Source organism: Prionailurus bengalensis, chromosome C2, assembly GCF_016509475.1.
Source record: "Prionailurus bengalensis isolate Pbe53 chromosome C2, Fcat_Pben_1.1_paternal_pri, whole genome shotgun sequence".
Taxonomy (NCBI): Eukaryota; Metazoa; Chordata; class Mammalia; order Carnivora; family Felidae; genus Prionailurus; species Prionailurus bengalensis.
In genome coordinates this window covers 81827098-81845553 of record NC_057350.1, presented here as the reverse complement: position 1 = coordinate 81845553, position 18456 = coordinate 81827098, and the positions used below count along the sequence as shown (strand labels likewise).

General features: G+C 47.2%; 1 protein-coding gene across 12 annotated transcripts in view; it reads right to left on the bottom strand.

The window, feature by feature from the left end:
* Positions 1-18456, bottom strand: part of DGKG (diacylglycerol kinase gamma) — a 216364-nt gene that overhangs the window by 63264 nt on the left and 134644 nt on the right. For all 12 annotated transcript variants that reach the window (XR_006299407.1, XR_006299410.1, XR_006299411.1 and 9 more), the window contains one exon: positions 5368-5458. Coding sequence is in view for 1 of the 12 variants with exons in the window: in XM_043594661.1 (XP_043450596.1) it covers positions 5368-5458 (91 nt within the window). In the remaining 11 variants the exon portion in view is untranslated. The remainder of the gene's footprint in view (positions 1-5367; positions 5459-18456) is intronic.

The window sequence follows — 18456 nt, the reverse complement described above, 5'->3', positions numbered from 1 at the left end:
CACTTGCATTTCCATGGCAGCGGCTACGGTTCCCATTTCTGCTCCTCCTCCCCATATCTGGGGGCAGGGGCGATGAGGGGGTGGGGTGGGATGGGGTATGGATGCCACAGAACAGGTAAAAGTAGCAAACTAGCTCTATCAGCATCAGCATGGAGAGATCTCAGGAACATCATGGTGCATGAACAAGGCAAGTTGTGGGGCACAAAAGGATTGCGGGGGAACGGAGTTCTATCTGTAATATTTTATTCCTTTGATTAAAACATATTTGAAGGGAATAAAACAAAATACTGACAAATATTTCTAAGTGGGGGGGGGGGAATGGGAGTATTTGATATATCGTTCCCAAGACTTTGTTGCATTAAAAAAAATCCTCAATTAAACGTTGTGGCGGAGGGGAGGAGGGGGAACCTGATGTGCGGATTCCCAAAATATACTGGATAACATTTTTTTTGAGCAGCTTCCAAATTTGGATTCACTTTTCCCCATGCGGAAATTCATATTAGTGGAGCCAGCTAGCCTTCCCTTGTGAACATTGTTTTAAAGTAGATAAAATATCAAGGAATTTTGGAAGTTCTTATTTTTAGCCAGGAAAATGAAAAATTTCCACAGCATGTAAACTAAGTGCTCGAGCTGAAGCCTCTGCCTGGTTGGCTCCACCTAGCTATGATCACGTCTAAGAACCTTTTTCCAAAGCTATTCTGGGCCTGGGGTGGGGGAGGTGACTCACTGGGTCCCTCCCTCACCCCAGCCCCTATCTGTTTATTCAGGTGAAATCAGGTGAAAATGAACCTTAATGGCAGCCTTGGGAGGGAGGAGAAGTCAGAGACTAAGAGACCCCGAGAGAAGCCTGAGACCAGGGATGATGACAGTCATGTGGGTGACACGCTGGCTTCTTAATTAGCGTCAACCACAATTTGCGGAGCACCCATTTTCCAGGAACAACACTAGCGCTCATAGTTGCCAGAAAGGAAGCATTTAGAGCGAGCATTTGCAATATTTGTTATCTTCTTTTTTTCATAAAGGTAAAAATCTCATGCCTACTTTAAAGGCTATCTGAACTGTTAAAATAAATAAAAGCGTATAAATAAAAAGAGATCACACATGCCCCATACCTAGTTGAGAATCTGGGTTCTAAACTGAAGTGCCAGGACTGCCTTGACAGTCCTGAGTCTTGGGCAAATCTGGATTTGAAGCCTGATCTGACCATACATAAGCTGTAGACCTCAAGGGAGCTCCATGCCTTCTCTCAGCTTCAATCCCCTACTCTGGAAAGGTGATGACACCTGCGACTTAGGGCTGCTTTGCAGATTCTGTGAGGCAGTTAGTTCCACTGCTAGTTTAAAAAAACAACAACAACAACAATCATGAAAACTTGAATCTGGGTAACAGCCTTGGGAAGTAGCCTAACCCCTTCCCCCCCATTTTATAGATAAGAATACTGAGGCCCAGACACACTGTTCAGCAAGTTACTCGACCTAATTACAGAGCTGGGCTAACCTCCTGGTCTTGTCTGGGCCAGGCGCCTTTCACTGCACCCGCCCCGGCCGAGTGTCCGAGGCTGAGCAGGAGATCTAGCATTACCTTCTCCCCTGAGTCTCTGAGCGGCTCAAAACAGCATCTAGAGTGATCTGCCTCATGCGGTTCCCCAGGACCCCTGGGTCTAATTTCCTTAGCACTAGTCAAGTGAGTATACTATATTAACCAGCTGTTGTGTGTTCTGTCGACTGGGCTGTAAGCTTTCCGAGAAGCAACCAAGCCTCCTAGTCCTTCTCAACAAGCCATTAGCCTCAGAGAAACAGGTGGTGTTTCCTGTGAGAGACTTTTAATGGAGACCTTTCCTGTGTAATCTCAGGTTAGCTTTCGAGTTTTACCACCCTGATTTTTTTTTTTAAATTTTTTTTTTTTTTTCAACGTTTATTTATTTTTGGGACAGAGAGAGACAGAGCATGAACGGGGGAGGGGCAGAGAGAGAGGGAGACACAGAATCGGAAACAGGCTCCAGGCTCTGAGCCATCAGCCCAGAGCCCGACGCGGGGCTCGAACTCATGGACCGCGAGATCGTGACCTGGCTGAAGTCGGACGCTTAACCGACTGCGCCACCCAGGCGCCCCTACCACCCTGATTTTTACCAGCGTGTCTCTCTCTCTCTCTCTTTCTCTCTCTCTGTCACACACACACACACACACACACACACACACACACACACACACACACACACAGCAACTACATAGACTTTACTATCTGTTCCCCTCAACCCCTTAGCAGTTTCTGCTCTCAAGTTACTGACCCTCTCAGCCTCAGCTTCCTGACCCATAAAGTAAAGATGCGAATATTTGCCCTCAATGTTTGATGGATCAAAATAAAATGAGATGCCACATGGGAAAGCGTTCTGCAAACTTTAAGGCATAACTCTGACTCCTATGGTCCAGCATGAACTGATTCCTTTCTCAAATGAGGTTAGGACTGTGTCTTCCGTTCTTTTAAAGCATTTCTCAGCAGACCCACCTGGCTGCCTCAGCAGAGACAGAACCAAATGGGCCCACATTCAACAAAGGAGGAAAAACCTGTGTATCCGTGCTGAAGCATTCACTGAGTTTCTAGCACTTTTAAGGTAAATCTCTATTGGGTTCAAACAAAACTCATTCCAGGAGACCTCGAATCTTCGCCCTCACAAGTTTCCAGCAATAGAATCTTAGTCAAGTTACTTGATGTATCTGAGCTTCGGTTTCTTTATTTAAAAAAATGTGACGAGGGGCACCTGGGTGGCTCAATTGGTTAAGTGTTCGACTTCGGCTCAGGTCACGATCTCACAGTTTGTTGAGTTTGAGCCCCGTGTTGAGCTCTGTGCTGACAGCTCAGAGCCTGGAGCCTGCTTCACATTCTGTGTCTCCCACTGTCTGGCCCTTCCCTTCTTGTGCTCTCCCTCAAAAATAAATATATAAACATTTAAAAAATATGATGATATTTGCCTCACTGGGTTATTGTGTCAAACGAGGACACATTACGGTAGGCAGCGGAAGCATGTGACCTTTTCCTCTCCCCTTTGCACTATTCTCTTCTTTCTTTTTACCCTCCTAAACTTCCGGGCCTCAACTTCCTTTTCCATGAAATGGGGATAATAATACCCGACCTACGCAGCTCATAGGGTTGCTGTGGGACAATGCAATAAAAGCTGAGCTAGGGGTTTGAAAGTGGTGACGTGTAGTATAAACACCTGTGTGGAGTTATTCTTGGGACCACTGACCTTGAACTGATGAGTGTGCTGGTCCTCGTGGGCCCGGGCTGTTGTGTGTATTGGCCACATTTAGCAGGTCACTTAACCAGCTTCTCTTACTGCTCTGCCCGAGGCTCCTGATGCTCTCATAGCTACCTCTGGTGCCCTGCAACCCCTGTCACTCACATCCCTTGCTCCCTTCTGTCTCTCTGTCCCCCTCTGGATCACAAGTCTACCCACTGCTCTCTGGATGCAAAAAAAGGTGCCGGCCCCAATCCTGCGGGTGTTAGAAGCCGCCTGTCACAAGACCCCTCCCCCCCCATTCCCCTCATGAATAAATACTAAAAAGACTCATTATGGGTAGATAAGGAAAACAGGAAATGCTCCCCAAAGTCCCCAACAACCCACAGCATGAACTATCCCACCCCCTCCAGAGGTCACCAGCATCTTTTGCAGGGAGGCCACTAGCCCCCCATGTGGTTGAGGAGGAGCCCTTGTTGTGTCTTGGCCCCAGAGGGAACCAGCAGCCGGGAGGGCGAGCTGCACAGGCAGGGGAGCCGAGCTGCTCTATTCTGGGCACAGTTTCAAGGCCAGCTGCAGGGAGAACAAGCAGTTGCTGTGTGCCTGCAGCTGGCAGTGGTTAGGCTGGGGCTGTCCCTCACTCGGGGTATATTTAAAGAGACCCCACCAGGCGATCATGCCAATGGGAGAAATGCACACACATTTCTGTTGGCCGGGCTCAGGCTCCGAGCCCAGCCCTGCCCTCCTTCTCTGCAGCTCTCTCCCAGGCAGTGGATTCAGAGAGGTGGGCTAGCTCCTCAGCCTCTCCCAGGTGTAGCTGGTCCCACCTGGGGACACAGAGCCCTGGCTCCTGGGCCTTTCTGCCCTCCAACTGAGCCCTGAGCTGGCCAAAAGTTCTAGGGATTAGCCCTGACCAGATCCTCCCACTCTGGGATTGGTAACCCGGCAACGGAGGGGAGAGGCAGGCAGATGAGTCAAATAGAAGCACAGAATCTCTGGCTTTGTGTTTTGTTTGTGAAAACTCCCTGCGCGCACAGGCTGCCTTCTGCAGGGAATGGTGGGGCTTTCCCACACTGCTTTAGGCCAAATGCTCCTCCTCAAAGCGGTGCCCAGGCCCAACTTGACTGCTAATTCAGGCTTAGGGACAAAGCTGGTGGGCCAGGGCGAGCCCACCCTGGCTGAACTCTTTGGCTGCCTCTTTCATTTGTTTTTCTCAAGTGAAAACAAGGCGACAGGCATGAATCCCACGGGAAGATGGTGTGGTAGCTGAGAACCATGGGCAAGGGAACCAACGGCCCGAGGACCCGCAGAGCAGAGGCAAGCTGCTGTGCATAGACCTTTGGCCTTTCAGGTGGCCGGAGACCAACGAAGCCCTCTCACAGTGGTGAAGAGACTTCTGAGGGGAACCCAGCAGGAGTAGGGTGAGCAGGTGGGAGGCGGGCAGCTTATCAACCGGGGGTGGGGGGGGGGAAACCTCAGGCAAACTGTGTGAGGCAGGCTGCTAAAAGTGCCAGAAGAGTTAGCAGCAGGATCAGCTACGTAATTTGAGGGGTCCAGTTCAAAATGAAAAGGCAGGGCCCTTTGTTAAAAAGTTTCAAGAATTTCAAGATGGTGACAGAAGAGCATTGAGCTGAGGGCTCTTCTGAGCAGCTGCACAGTTTGCATGCCCACGAAGCCGACCCGGGGTACCTCTGAAGTCAGCTCCTTGAAGCAGCTGTGACAGTGGGGGCGGAGCGAGCTGGGGGGTGTCTGCTCCCAGGCTTTGACCAGCTTTGGGACATTGCCTCTCCCCACCAGCAGCTTGCCTTTCTGTGCTGGCGACAACTGAGTGTTCGCCTCTCTGTGAAGGGGCAACTGCAAGGTCACAGGCGAAGGGGCAGGGCTGAGGATGGGGATGGACCTCTAGGCCCCAGAGCCCCAAGGTTCTCTGGATGGGCCCAAAAGGGCAGGTCCGGTGGTTGGAACCCTGAGCGAGGGTGTAGCGGTGTTTGGGAATAGGATGGAGATATGACAAGTGGACTCCACTCTGGGTCACCTGTTCAGGACCCAGGGGATATGTCCTGAGGGTGTGTGTGACAGTTCAGGAGCAGAACTAAGGTCCGGAGAAGGCTTATTCCCACCTGAGGACTCACCTCCAACTCTATGTGGTCATGCAGCTTCTTGCAGGTGGCCGCAAAGGTCTCAGAGGTGCCAAATTCAAAGTACCACAGTTTGTTCTTCATCCTGCGCCACGAAGCAGAGAGCTGACTCAGTATCATGTGTTTGAAGCGGTCATGCAACACAGCTATGCTGCTGGGGCTGGGAGGCCCAAGCCCTCAGCTTTCCCCACTCCTGTGTTTTTAGCACTTGTTGATCAGATGATAGGGGTAGAGATTTTTCACCAACCGTCCGGCAAATAACTTAGAGAAAAACCCATTCATTTCATAGACATCATGGCTACTCGGCTGAACTACCAACTGCTTTGAACTTCCTGGTCAGAGCAGGAGAAAGGTGTGTTTGCCTCTGGATCTGGATCAAGGGAAGGTTCTATGAAAATCAACCAGAGGCGACAAGTGACACCATTCTCTGATCATGGTCCTCTCTACTGCTAGTGCAGAGGGACTTCAGGTAGAGCCCTCTCTTGGGTATAGCTGGGGTAGGAAGGGAAGATCAGACAGACTTTTGAGACTTGAGGTATATTCAGTCTTGGCACAGAGAAGAGATAGTCCCACACTAAACCCACCAACACGTGTGCTACTTTGTCCATGCTCTGACTGAGGGAAGCAGAATGGAGAGAATTAGACACAGATTTGCAGATAAAGCAAGAAGAGAAGAAAAAAACGGAGTCGTTTGGGAGCAAGAGTTCTCCCCTCACCACCTCTTCCTCAATTGTATTTGCTTAGGTTAGGACAATATTTCATTTAGGGGTAGATCTTGTCATTTGCTTCAAAGTAAGAGCTCAACATTTAGAGCTTTACAGTTTTCAACATCTTCTTTAGTGGGGGAAGGAAAGGGATTCCTACGTAGCTGGGGGCTTTGCGAAGTCAGATGGTGTGTCCGGACACTTGATCATTTTGATCAAATCGTCTCAGCAAGTAGTGTGTCTGAAGGTATTCTATTTCCATTCCCTCCCTCCCAACTGTCGCCCCATTATCAGGGGCTAGCTAAGAGAAGGGACACCTGTCCAGTTTATAAGATGGCAGATTTGGCCAGGGAAGGATTAAACAAAATCACATTTTTCTTGGCACATTCTTCTGGAGAGAGGAAGCCACCTTGTGTGCTGGTGATCCTCTATCCTCAGATTTGTGAACTAAGAGGAAAAGAGCATTCTTTGAAGGGCAGAAGGCTCTTATTTCTTCCTCGTATTCCTTGGGGCATAGCAGATGACTCTTCAGAATAACGGACAACTTTTTATCTCTGCATTTCTCGAAGAGTCTGCCTGGAATGTGAAGATGCGACTGTGTTCTTCCATTGTATGATGATTCCTAAGACCTAGTTGACGGAGCCTTTCTGACTCTACCTGTGCTTGAAAAGAAATGATAAGTAATGAGGGAAATAAGAATAGGCAAGATTTAGGGAGTTACGCCTAATGTAGAAAGTCAACAGATTTGGGTATACTTGTAAGTAGACCAGTGCTACTCAACTAGTGTGCTGTCATCAGGCATGCCTGGAGTATCGATCCCCTCAGTCTTCGGGGTGGCCAAGTTGGAGCTGAGCCCCCACTGTCGTACTGGGCATTCTCATCTGTATGCTAACCAAGTGCTTTTGTTTTCCACGCGTGCCACGAAATGAAAAATATTGGGAAACACTGTTCTAGATCGCTGGTTCTCTGTATGCACAGTAATGTGAATACAAATCACCTTCATTAAAATGCAACTTCTGATTCAGTTGTTCAGGACTGGGGCCTAAGAATTTTGTGTTTTCTAGCAAGCTGCTGGTGCTGGTCCAGGGAGCACACTTGGAGCTGTGAGGATGCGGAGACCACATTTGTGGTTCTGAAACATTGGTATTCGTAAGAATTGCCTGGAGAATGCAATTAAAATGCTGCTTCTTGGGCTTCTATCTGTAGAGACTCTATGCGATAGATATGGGGCCCAGGAATATGCATTTTTATGAGTGGCCAGGGGATCATTATGTAGGTAGTCAGCTGTCAGGACTTTAAGACACATTCCTCTAGATCTCAATGAAATGGCAATCAAGGAACAGGACAGACGGATTAAGCCTGACAGGATTCTTCAGGGAGGATTAAATGAGGGCCAGTGCCTTTCAATAGACAATGATGGTGAAAGCCCCATGACAGGAAAAACACAGATTGTCATAAATGTCAAGGTTGAGCATTCCTCTCCAGCAGCGAAAGCATCTCTGTAGCCAAGAGACCTGCATTGTGATTGCATTTTCAAATATCACTTCTGGTCTGAATCATGGCTTTTGAAAGTTATTGCCAGGAGATTTAGAGTTTTAATAAAAATTTCCGGAAGCCACCAGCTATTTTTGCCCAGAAGTGGCTCTTCTGATAATCTAATAAGGTTAAGAGGTCATGGTTAGGTCAGTGTAGCAGAATGACTGAGAGGATCAAACAGACTACTCATCTCCTGCTGGTAAGATGTCCATTGCTGCCTGTGTAATCTTTGGCAAGTGTTACACCTTAGTTTCCTCATCTGTAAGATGGCGATAATAAAAAGATGTGCTTCAGAGGGTGAGAAGATTAAATCACTTTGCAAGTGATTGCAAAGCACTTCACATAATGCTTACTGCATAGCAAGCTCACCAAGAACGTTAGTCACTTACATACTGGCTATTAATTCAGTGTCTTGAGTTGGCATGTTTGGATAACATAGTAGGGCAAAAATGACAGATCAGATTGGGTGGCTGTAGATATTATATGTGCAAATTTTTCCAGGACAAAAAAATGTGTGATCATATTTGTTGGATCATGTCTTGACGTTTAGTTATAAACATGTTCTCCACATGTTTATTCTGATAGATTTTTCTGGAGTTATAGACCATACTCTAATCCTTGGCTACTGATCTTGCCTGGTCCCACAACATCCAAAGACGTGATGTTGATTATGAATATGCTTCTGAGAAAGTGAATGGTGTGACAAAATATTTATCAATTCGAGAAATTCATTGTGCCGGGGCACCTGGGTGGCTCAGTTGGGTAAGCATCCAACTCTTGATTTCTGCTCAGGTCATGATCTCATCGTTCGTGAGTTTGAGCCCTGGATCAGGCTCTGTGCCGATGGTGTGTAGCCTGCTTGGGATTCTCTGTCTCCCTCCCTTTCTTCCCCTCCCGCACTGGCTCTCGCTCTCTCTCAAAACAGATAAACATTAAAAAAAAACAGAGAGAGAGAGAGAATATAAGCTTCATGAAAGCAGGGATTAAAAAAAAAAAAAGAAAGTCATTATGCCAGAACTAGATGGGGGTGTAGTAGGTACACTGAAGATAAAACACTGCACTATGAGTGTTTTAGGTGAGCCAGGCACCTGGGAAGGACAGACAGGGAAAAAGCTCACACAGTTGTGGGCTAAGCCCTAAGCACTGGGAGTACCTAGGAAGAAGGACATCCAATTCTTGGGCCAGGGGCAATCAGAGAAAGCAATCCAGGGGCGTGATGGCAAGGTTGAGTTCTGAAGAATGTGGAAGAGAACAGGGAAGGTGGAGGAAGAGCACTCCAGGAAGAGGAAGAAGCCCAGGCAATGGCACAGGGCAAGAGAGAACATAAACTTGCTACAGATGCCCTGGAGCCCAAGGTGGGTGGGTTGGTGATTGGCCAGGTAAGGCTAGAGAGGCAGACAGGAGCACATTTGTGAAGGCTGAGAATGCCATGCTTAGGTGTTCGGGCTTTATCTTTAAGTCTACAGTGTGTCATGGAACATCCTTAAGTGAGGCTGCTGGCGAGGGTTTGGGGGTGCGGGGTGGCAGTAATGACCTGATCAAATCTGTGCTTTTTAAAAATCACTCAGTCCCAAGTGTGGAGAGCGGCTTAGAAGGGCTGGGTACAGACTGGAGGCCCAGAGAGTAGTTTTCAGGTGGTGTAGAACAGAACAGAATTGGGAAGGCCAAGGAACAAAGGCAGTGACAGTAGAGTTATGGAGAAGAGAGTGCATTCACCAGCTAAAATTTAGGAGGTAGAACTGACAGAGCTGATTGGTTGTGAAGAGTGAATGAGAAAGAATGGTCACAGTGAAGTCCAGATTTTTACCTTAGCATGAGATGGCAGGTGCCATTCACTGAGAGAGGGACGGAGGAAATCAATTCTCCGGTGGCAGCCCCCTTTGCAATTGAAGGACAGCACTTTTGTGTTTTGGCCTATCTATCCATGCATCCATCCATAGAACATCTATTGAGCCATACTATGGGTGAGGCACTGTGTAAGCTTTGGAGGTAAGTGATGAATAAGGGTCTCTGGCCTCACAGAGCTTACATTCTTTGAATAGCTTCACCGAGACACTAACATTTGAACATTTAAACACAGAAGACTATGTGTCCAAAATTTAAAAGCTTTTACTTCTTTTTAACTCAGGCATGGTTTAGTTAGAAGTGAATACATTCCATTCCCATGGCCTATACCCATGGCCACTAAACATTTTACATATGCCATCTCTTTCAAGTCTCTGAAGAACCCTGTGGGGTAGATACTATTGCTACAAGTAAGGAAATTAAGATCTGGGGAAGATAAATAACTTGTCTACGGTTGCAAAGTGAGTTAGTGCAGAGCGGCACCCAACCCTGTCTGTGCCCCGCTACCCTGCCCCTGTATCATAGCATGCTTTTGCAAACTCTGTGGTGTGGTGGTGTGTGTTCCTGTTGCCCTTACTAGATTGCTGTGGTTCTCCTTCACCAGCTTGTTAAATGCGTGTACTTGGGGACCTGGGGTGTTAGTGGTTACATTCCATCCTAGGAGATACTCCCTGATGCAGAGTGTCAGGCCCTCACAGCTCCCAGTGGCCAGGGGAGTTCTAGAGGAGTTTGAATTGAATCTGTCATAGGAAGCTCCTGGTTTTGAATCTACACAGAGAGTCAGGGAGACCAGAACTGACCCTAGTAAAGCCACAAGCTCCTTGGACACCCTGTACATTTCCTTCTCTCAGCTCACCCGGAAATGGGGCAGGGGCAGTGCCCTTGAACCATCCCCAGCAGAGTGGAACAGGGAATGTTAGAAGGCAAACCAGTTTAGGAGACATGTAATATCATCTAGAACAGGTCTTGGTCTATGGAAGGCCCTCCTCCCCTAACCACATTAAGTTTGTTGACTGAATGTTGCCAATGTCCTCTCAGTAATCAAAACACTCTCTTCATAATGAAGCTCACTTATCTGGTTAATCAGAAAAATAGACACTAGCCTTCATTTGAGATCATCTAAAGGGAAATTATTTTGGTTGTTTCAATCCTAGCCACCAAAATGGTTAAAAGTACGAAGGCAGAGGCCATGGGGGTAGAGATGGAGAAAGGAAGAGCCTGCTACTGGGACAACGGTAAAGGTGCCTCCCAGAACCCTGCCTAATTGAGGTCAACCATTAATGGCGTGCCCTGAGGTGGAGCTTGGCTTCAAGCCAGGTGACATAACACAAAACTTTTCTTTATATATGTTGGCGTGTTGTTGCCGAGAATTTCACTGGTAGGCTTATCTGAGGCAGGGTTCCCTGCAGGTTCCTGGTTGCCCCTTTTCTCCACCTTCATAAGATCAGGAAGGAAACCAAACTCCCAGCCTATTTTCATTGCATACCAAGACACCAGGTGAGCAGTAACCAGGATTCTTAGGTTCTGTCTACACTGTCAGAGCAGATCTGTGTAGCATGGAGGGCTGACGGGTTTCTTGTTGATCTGGAACCAGGCTTTGGCCTTTTGATTTTGTACTCTGCTAAGCATTTCACATATATTATCTCTTTTTGGTCTCAGGAGAACTCTATGAAGAGGTACTGTTGCTCCCAATAAAAATTTCACAGATCGATGTATGCATTCTCCTTTGCCTCGTCTTCCCTTTTCTCCTTTTCCTTGATCAGCACCAGCACTTTCCCAAAGCCTTTGGTAAAACCCTGTAGGCATGTGATACTCTACAATTTGTAGCCCCTATCCCACCTTGCCAACCAGAGTCTGAATGCCAGTGTGCCGCCTTCTCTTTTGAAGATGTCTCCCCAGACACCTTACTGTCAGTTGGATGGTTATGGCACCAGTTTCTGTCTGTTTCACCTTCAGTTGTACAAGAACATGCATTTGGTGTTCTGCCACTTACTGGGCTAGGTGAGTGACTTAAGTTCTTTGAAGCTTCGTTTCTTGTATGAAATGGGAATATTGTTTTCTACCCAACAAAGTTGTGAAGCTCATGTGGCAAATATAGAGCACCAAGCAGTGTTTAATGCATGGTAAGTACTCACTAACTGTTCTTTCTTGTTGCTAGGAGATGCAATCACCGGGAGACTCATTCCCCTACTGCTGCAAGAGTAGGGGCAGGAGTAGGGTGGGGGGTGGGGGTCTACCCCAGGCAGCCACTATATTTGAAGAAAATGAAGCTAACCGTGTTTTTAATGACTTCTGGAATGTTTTTTCTGCATCTCTCTTCCTGAGTTTTTTTTTTTTTTTTTTGGCTCATCATGTCTTTCCTTCTCATAATCACCTTTTAGCTGGAGATGACTAATCCTTAACCAGTTATCCTGAGGCTGGTTTCCATGTCCAAGAAATTCCTGGGTTCACTGTCAGGCTCTAAACTACCCAGCTGAGCCCCTGCTTGAGGCAGAAGAACCCTTGTCTGGGCTTCAGGGGCCTCTCAGTCACATAGAGGAGAGGCAAACAGCAGCAGTGACACCGTGGGTTGATTCTATTTTTGGGTTTTCTTAATCCCCCCACCCCCCCATTTTATAAGAAAATAACATCAATTGCAGACTGGTAAGTTGAGTCTTTTCATTTGACAGATAAGGGTGAAATGAGACTAATTAAAAAACGTTCTTTAGTATTTGTCAGCAATTTTGAGCTAGATTCAGTCATGATCCTGACAGCCTATGAATAGCCTGTTTTCAAGGATATCCACAAGTAAAACCAAGATAGCTGCTGGGCATTTTTACCAGCAAAGGCAATGAGCTTCTGACGGCCCTTTTCTGATCATCTAGGAAGTTTTAAGGGCAATAGACTTTTGAAGTCATGAAAACATGAAAACATTTCTTTGGGCTTAGAAGGCTACAAAGAGGACACTACAGCTATTTCTAGAAATAGGAGCCCTTGAAGTGATGGTATTCCTCTTTGTGGTTTGGACTTTGATAATCAGGTTCCCTGAGTGGGTCATGACTCAAACAGTCAGTCAGGCCTTCTTTGTCAGTCTTGTGAAACAGATGCTACCCACAAGATGGTGTTCTGTGTTGTGTGGAGGGGGGTGGACTGATGTGGTTGAGGGCATGCTGGGCCAGTAGGCAGGAGGTCTGCCTTGCCGCCCTAGTTCTCATACACACTGGCACGTGACACCATGGCTTACTCAGGATGCCCTGGCCTCAGTTTCCTCATTATAATGAAGGGCTGATTTCTAAGGTTTCTCCAAGCTCCCTGAACAATGCAAGATGACACAACACGGGATAGGGTGAGAGAACCCAGGTGCTCCACGCTGTCACCATGCAGGGGTGTGGACCCAAGTATTGCCAGAACTGCCATCTTTTAAAGAGAAGCCAGAAATACGCGTTTTTATGTAAAATCTGATTATTAGAGGTGGCAATGAGTTCAATTTTTCAAAAGGCCAAAAACACACCTGGGGAAAACTATGCCATGTCAACAGGCTACTTTACTACATTCATTATAAATTTTCATAAGGTTCAGCTCAACTACAACACAAAGCAAATAATTTCAGTTAATTTACCCTTATGGGTCTGTTGAGTTACTGGTGGCACTATTGCTACCACTACTGAAGACAGTAGACTAGTGTCAGGTGACTAAGGCAAATGATAATCTAGCAAAATCAAGCAGATGGGATAGCCACACAGAAAGAGCAAATGCAATTTGAGTTGAATTATAATTGAATGATGAAGGTTAGTAATAATAGCGAGAATACTTTATCTGTTAACATTTTACACTATTTGAATTCCAAGTTTAGTAATGGTGTTAACTACAGTTTAGATCAAAGGAAGGTTTAAAAAAAAAAAAAAAAAGGAGCCGAGGCAGGTGGGCTTGGTTCTAAGGCCAGGATATTAAGTCCTATAAGGGGCCCGTGACCGTTACCTCACAGGTGCTGCAGAGGCCATCTGTGTCACCCGCACACCCAGCTGCCCTGGCGCATCAGAAAGCTTGTCACCACATCTAATCCAGCCTGCATGCTGTCCCCTGTTCTCACTGCTCACTGGAATGGGTACTCCATGACCCTCAGGCACGGAGCTGTGGATGGAAGAATCTTTTCCAAGAGGGGGCAGTGGCCCCTCTAGTATAAGGGAAAGTGAGCCCCCAGCAATCAGGAAGGAGGCTTTATAAATAGCTGTTTTTGTTCTCTGAGTGTGACTCTTGTGCCCACTGTTCCTGCCAACAGATTTGTCTTGGCTCAGTGTATTTCAGCTTCAAGGGGCAAGGTATTTGCTGGCTATTTTCCACACTGGGGATCATGGCACTCAGAAAAATCTAGGGTGGTGAACAGATTGGAGCACTGGTGACCGGAGACCAGGAGGGGGTGGGCAGAAATGTGGGGAACAAAAAAGAGGGAAGAGCTCAAGAAAGGAGCTAAAGAAAACAGAAAGGCCAACAAAGGAGGAAGAACTTGCCTGGAATGTATTTTATAATACAAATATGGAATCCTCTTAATAACCTCTGAAGACACTTAACTCATTTTCATGTGTAAAAAATTACCTGTAAAATCACAGATGACAGATCGTTTGCACTTAAGGGGTCTTTGGGGTCCGGGGATTCCCAGCCAGAAGATCACAGGTTCCAAGGAATCTTCCAAAGTATGAAAGGAGTCCATGAGTTGCTGTCAACATTTCTTAATGTGAAATAGTATTTGTGCATTTACTCATAATAAAGACTGCACAGGCTCACCAGTGCGTTAAAAATTTTTGCCATGGAATGGAAATAAACCAATTACATTGGTCACCTCTTGGTAACCAGAGGCACTGATTGAATAGTAAATGGATGTTGCCAAATAATAAAAATGGGAAAACAAATTATTACTTGAAACAGCTTTATGGCTGACAGAAATCTTATTCAATATGGCACCCATGGTGGAGAGTGATGAGGAATGAATAAGAATAGTGCACTATGTGATGGTAAAAGGGTACATGCAGAACTGCTAGCCCATACCAGCTCTGGATGGCGGTTCTCTTCTAAGCCAGAGCAGCCTTCTCATGGTACAGATTAGGAAGCTGAGACCGTCCTTGGTAATCCACTGGCTGGAATCCAAGGCCCAGCTCCCAACTTCTAGTCCTTGTTTGTCCCTTACCTTTCCACCTGCCCTGGCTTCTGTTGCTATGCTCCGGATACATCTGAGAGAAGTGGAAAAGTCAGCCAGAGGCACAGGGGCTCACGACTGCAAAGCTGCTGACCATTCTCCGTTGTGTTTGTGGGCTGGCTTTATTCACATCTGGCACAGCCAAGAGACTGCAACTCTCTGGTTTCTCAGAGCCCTGTGGCATTCTTCTCCACAGAGTCTCTGGTCTGGGCCTCCTTATTGGCCTCCTCTCTCCATTCTTGTCCTAGCATAACAAAGGGCCAAACCCACTGGGCAGCTTCTCCACCATTTCAATGGAGTCTGGGGTCCAGAGCATCTACCCCTTCTGTACGGAGACCCTTCTCTTTCACACAAGACATTGTGTTTCCATGGAGTATGGACATATTTTCCTTTGGTAAGCTCTCCCCATTTCTGTCTGGCACCTGACAAAGTCTCTGCCTAAGGGCAGGACTCCAGCACGAAGCCTGACAAAGTCTGGGATCTGATCCTCCCCCAGCACAGACCCAAGGACACGTGTGTGTGTGTGTGTGTGTGTGTGTGTGTGCATGTGCAGGCATACACCCAGGCCAAGACAGGGAGGCTTCTCTGATACTGTTACTGAGCACGCTCACAGGTATGGCCTCTCTGACGCAGCGGGGTCTCTAGAATCCCCAGAGCCCTACTTGATATCTGCCACAGTGATGTGAATGCCACCATGTGGTCCTGCCACTTTGGGGGTGACCCTCAGGAGCGACAGCTGGTGAGGCAGCTAGGGTTTTTCTCTCCTGAGGGGCCTGAGTCTCTGGAGTGTTTTTCCAATCAGTATCTGTCCTTGCCAAGAGAACATTGCTCCCTTCCCCCCTCCAAAAAATAAAATAAAATATTAAAAATCGCACAGAGTTTGGCTGCTTTTAGCAATCCTTTCTTCCTTTGAAGATTTATTCGTGGAATGAAAATCCCCCTCAGGCTGATTTGGCTGGTGCTAGAGGGCTCTAAATAAGCTTGCCCTCTCAGAAAGCAAAGTCAAATACCTGGACAAAAAGAAATCATGCACCCGGAGGGAAAGGGGCAAAGGCAGGTGGGGATGTGTGTGTCTAAGGTTCTATAATGATTGCTTAGCTGTTGTGTGCCTTTTTGGCTCCAAACTATGCTTTACTAGCATTCACACATCCATCAGCAAGGGAAGCTGGTCTTTGAAGGCCGGGTGAGGACAGTTAAGGCCCAGGTGGGCGAGGATGGCTGGTTACAACATAAGCCCCCAACACCTAGAAAAGGCAGGCCACTGTGCCTCTGAGCTCGTGCTGAGGAAGGCCACTTCCTGGGTCCCCACCAACTAAGGCCAGAAACTAGAAACCATCCGGGTGAGCAGAGGAAGGCCCCAGAAACAGGTCCACCCCCGCACCCTACTATGATTGCCAGGTGGGTCCCTGAGAGAGACAGCAGAACTCTGCCTTGAGAATCATCTCCATCTGTTGAGAATCATCTCTGTCTCCACTTTCCCAGTGTTTATCGTGTGCTGGAACTGCGCTTGCTGTTTTACAAACCAAAGGGTCCCTCATGTGGTCCTCCCATCTACCCTCTGTGGTGGGTACTCTGGTGGTTGTTCTGTAGATGCGTTTGAGACTGTAGTTCCTTGAAAATACAAAGCTACACTGGAATGGCATCCTAGTATCTGAAGCGATGAATGCGCCTGCTCGCCCCTCTCTCTCCCACAACCAGCCTTTCTGAACATGAGGCCGTGCCAGATTTCTGATAGGTCAGGTTACAAAAGTTCCTTGGTTAAGCCAGTTGTTTGTCACTCTGAGCACATTTCCCCATAGAAACAATGTTATGTTGAGACTGGGTTCCCAGGCTAAGCTACAAGAGCCAATTAACCCATTATGTATCTAGTTTTGGGAGACAGCTTGGCAGAACAGACGCAGCTTTGGTTAGAAGCCAGAAAGGCCTGAGTTCAAGCCACAGGTCAGTCACTTACTTGCCATGTAGTCTGGGGCAAGTCATTTAGTCTCTGTGCCATCGTTGCTTCATCTTGCATCGGGATGATATTATCTACCTTGCAGGGCTGTTGGGAATATTAACTGAGAACGGGTCATATGACACGCCGTCGAATAATGGCACAACTGAACTCCACGGCCACGTATAAAACTGGCTTTGTGGCCTCGTGAGTTCGGAGTTCCAACTTGAAATATAAGTGGTGCACCTTTCTTGTCAAATTTGGATTGGAGGACCCTTTCCTGGGAAAGGGACATGGTGACTCTTGTGCCCTCAAATCCCTGGTGACCACCCTAGAGTGCTTATCGGAATGGGGCTGGAGGTGCCAGAGGGAAGTGGGAAATAGCAGAGGTAGGGAGGTGAGTCGGGGCACAGCGTAAGTATGCATCGTATTTCTTCCTTCTGTTATAAAACTACATGATGATCTGGTTACTTCTTCCTAAGTTTCCTGTGCCTTCCATACCACCAACCAGCTGGACACCTCCTGGTCAGAGTTAAATACGGACTAACTAGTTCCCTCCTGGCTTCCTCTACCTTTTAAGTCATGAAATTGTTAGCAAGGCAAGCCAACGATTCATTAGATGGGGCAGATGCCTGGATAAATACCCCCTTCCCATCCCTATTTCTTCTTCTTCCTGTGCCAGTTTTCAAAATCTTAACTAGGAAAGCATCAGCCAGAGCCTCACTCTGCCTGAGAAGACTGTAGTATATACACTGCCAGCAAAATCCTTTCTATTTTGCCCTTTAGAAAAGCTCATCCATATGCTCTCGGCTTTGCTTCCACTCTGATGTTTGTGACTTCTGATACTTGTGTATGCACTCCTAACACCCACTGCAGTGGCTGTGATCATGTGAACCTGTCACCCTCACAAGCATAGCATTCTGCTTGCATGTTCGATCCTAACGAATCTCCATGGTCTCGGAGATCATGCCCGCTCCCCTGAGAAACCCAACCTGCTTGCTCTGCCCCCTCACTGTGCAATTGGCAAATGTGTCCCCACTGTGGATGTGACCCCGCTGCTCCTCCCTGCCAGTTCCTCGGGAGAACTGCTTGGCACCTCCTCTGCCAGGCTTCTTATTTCTAGCTCACACCTGCTGCCCCTCCGTGGGCTGTGATTTTAGAGTTTCATTTGAACATTCTACTTTATCCCTTTAAATCGCATTTGAAAGCGCTCCTGTTTGGTCCTCAAGTCTCTGGCCAAAAATATTCCTCTTGGTTTATGTGACGAGCTCCTGATTCCTGGCCAGGGGCCTGTCATTCCAGCATCGAGATCCATGGTCCAGGAGAACAGTCATTCTCAGATCGGCTACAGAGCAGCTCTGTGTTCCCCATACATGCCTGTTTCTTCTAAAATTATGACTCATGGCTGAGGAAGAGACTTCAGCATCACCTCTGACCCACGTCCCTTAGTTTCCTACCTGAGACACCAAAGTCACTAGCAATACTGACCAGGATTCTTCTGGATGTGTTATTTGCTTCCCACACCCAGAGGCATGAGGGAGAAATAGTCTATGGGTTATGTGAGTATGTGCACTCCTTTTGGTCTCTAATGCAGGGGTTTCACCGAAGTGAATTCAGCAAAATACTGATTTCAGATGATGCTCTGGGGTAGGGGAGTTCTACGGTCACGTAAATTTGGGAAACTAAATATCTTGCTTTTGCAGGGTCTCAGTAGGTTAGAATCTATATTAAAGGCTCTGTGATATCATACAGAAAAGAAATACAATAAACCTGGAATTTCCCAAGTGTATTTGACGATCGTCCTCCCGTGAGTTTCCTTTTCACATCCCATGGAATGCACGTTAACCAATGCTACTTTGATACACGCTTGAAGCAGACAACCTGAGAAGCTACTT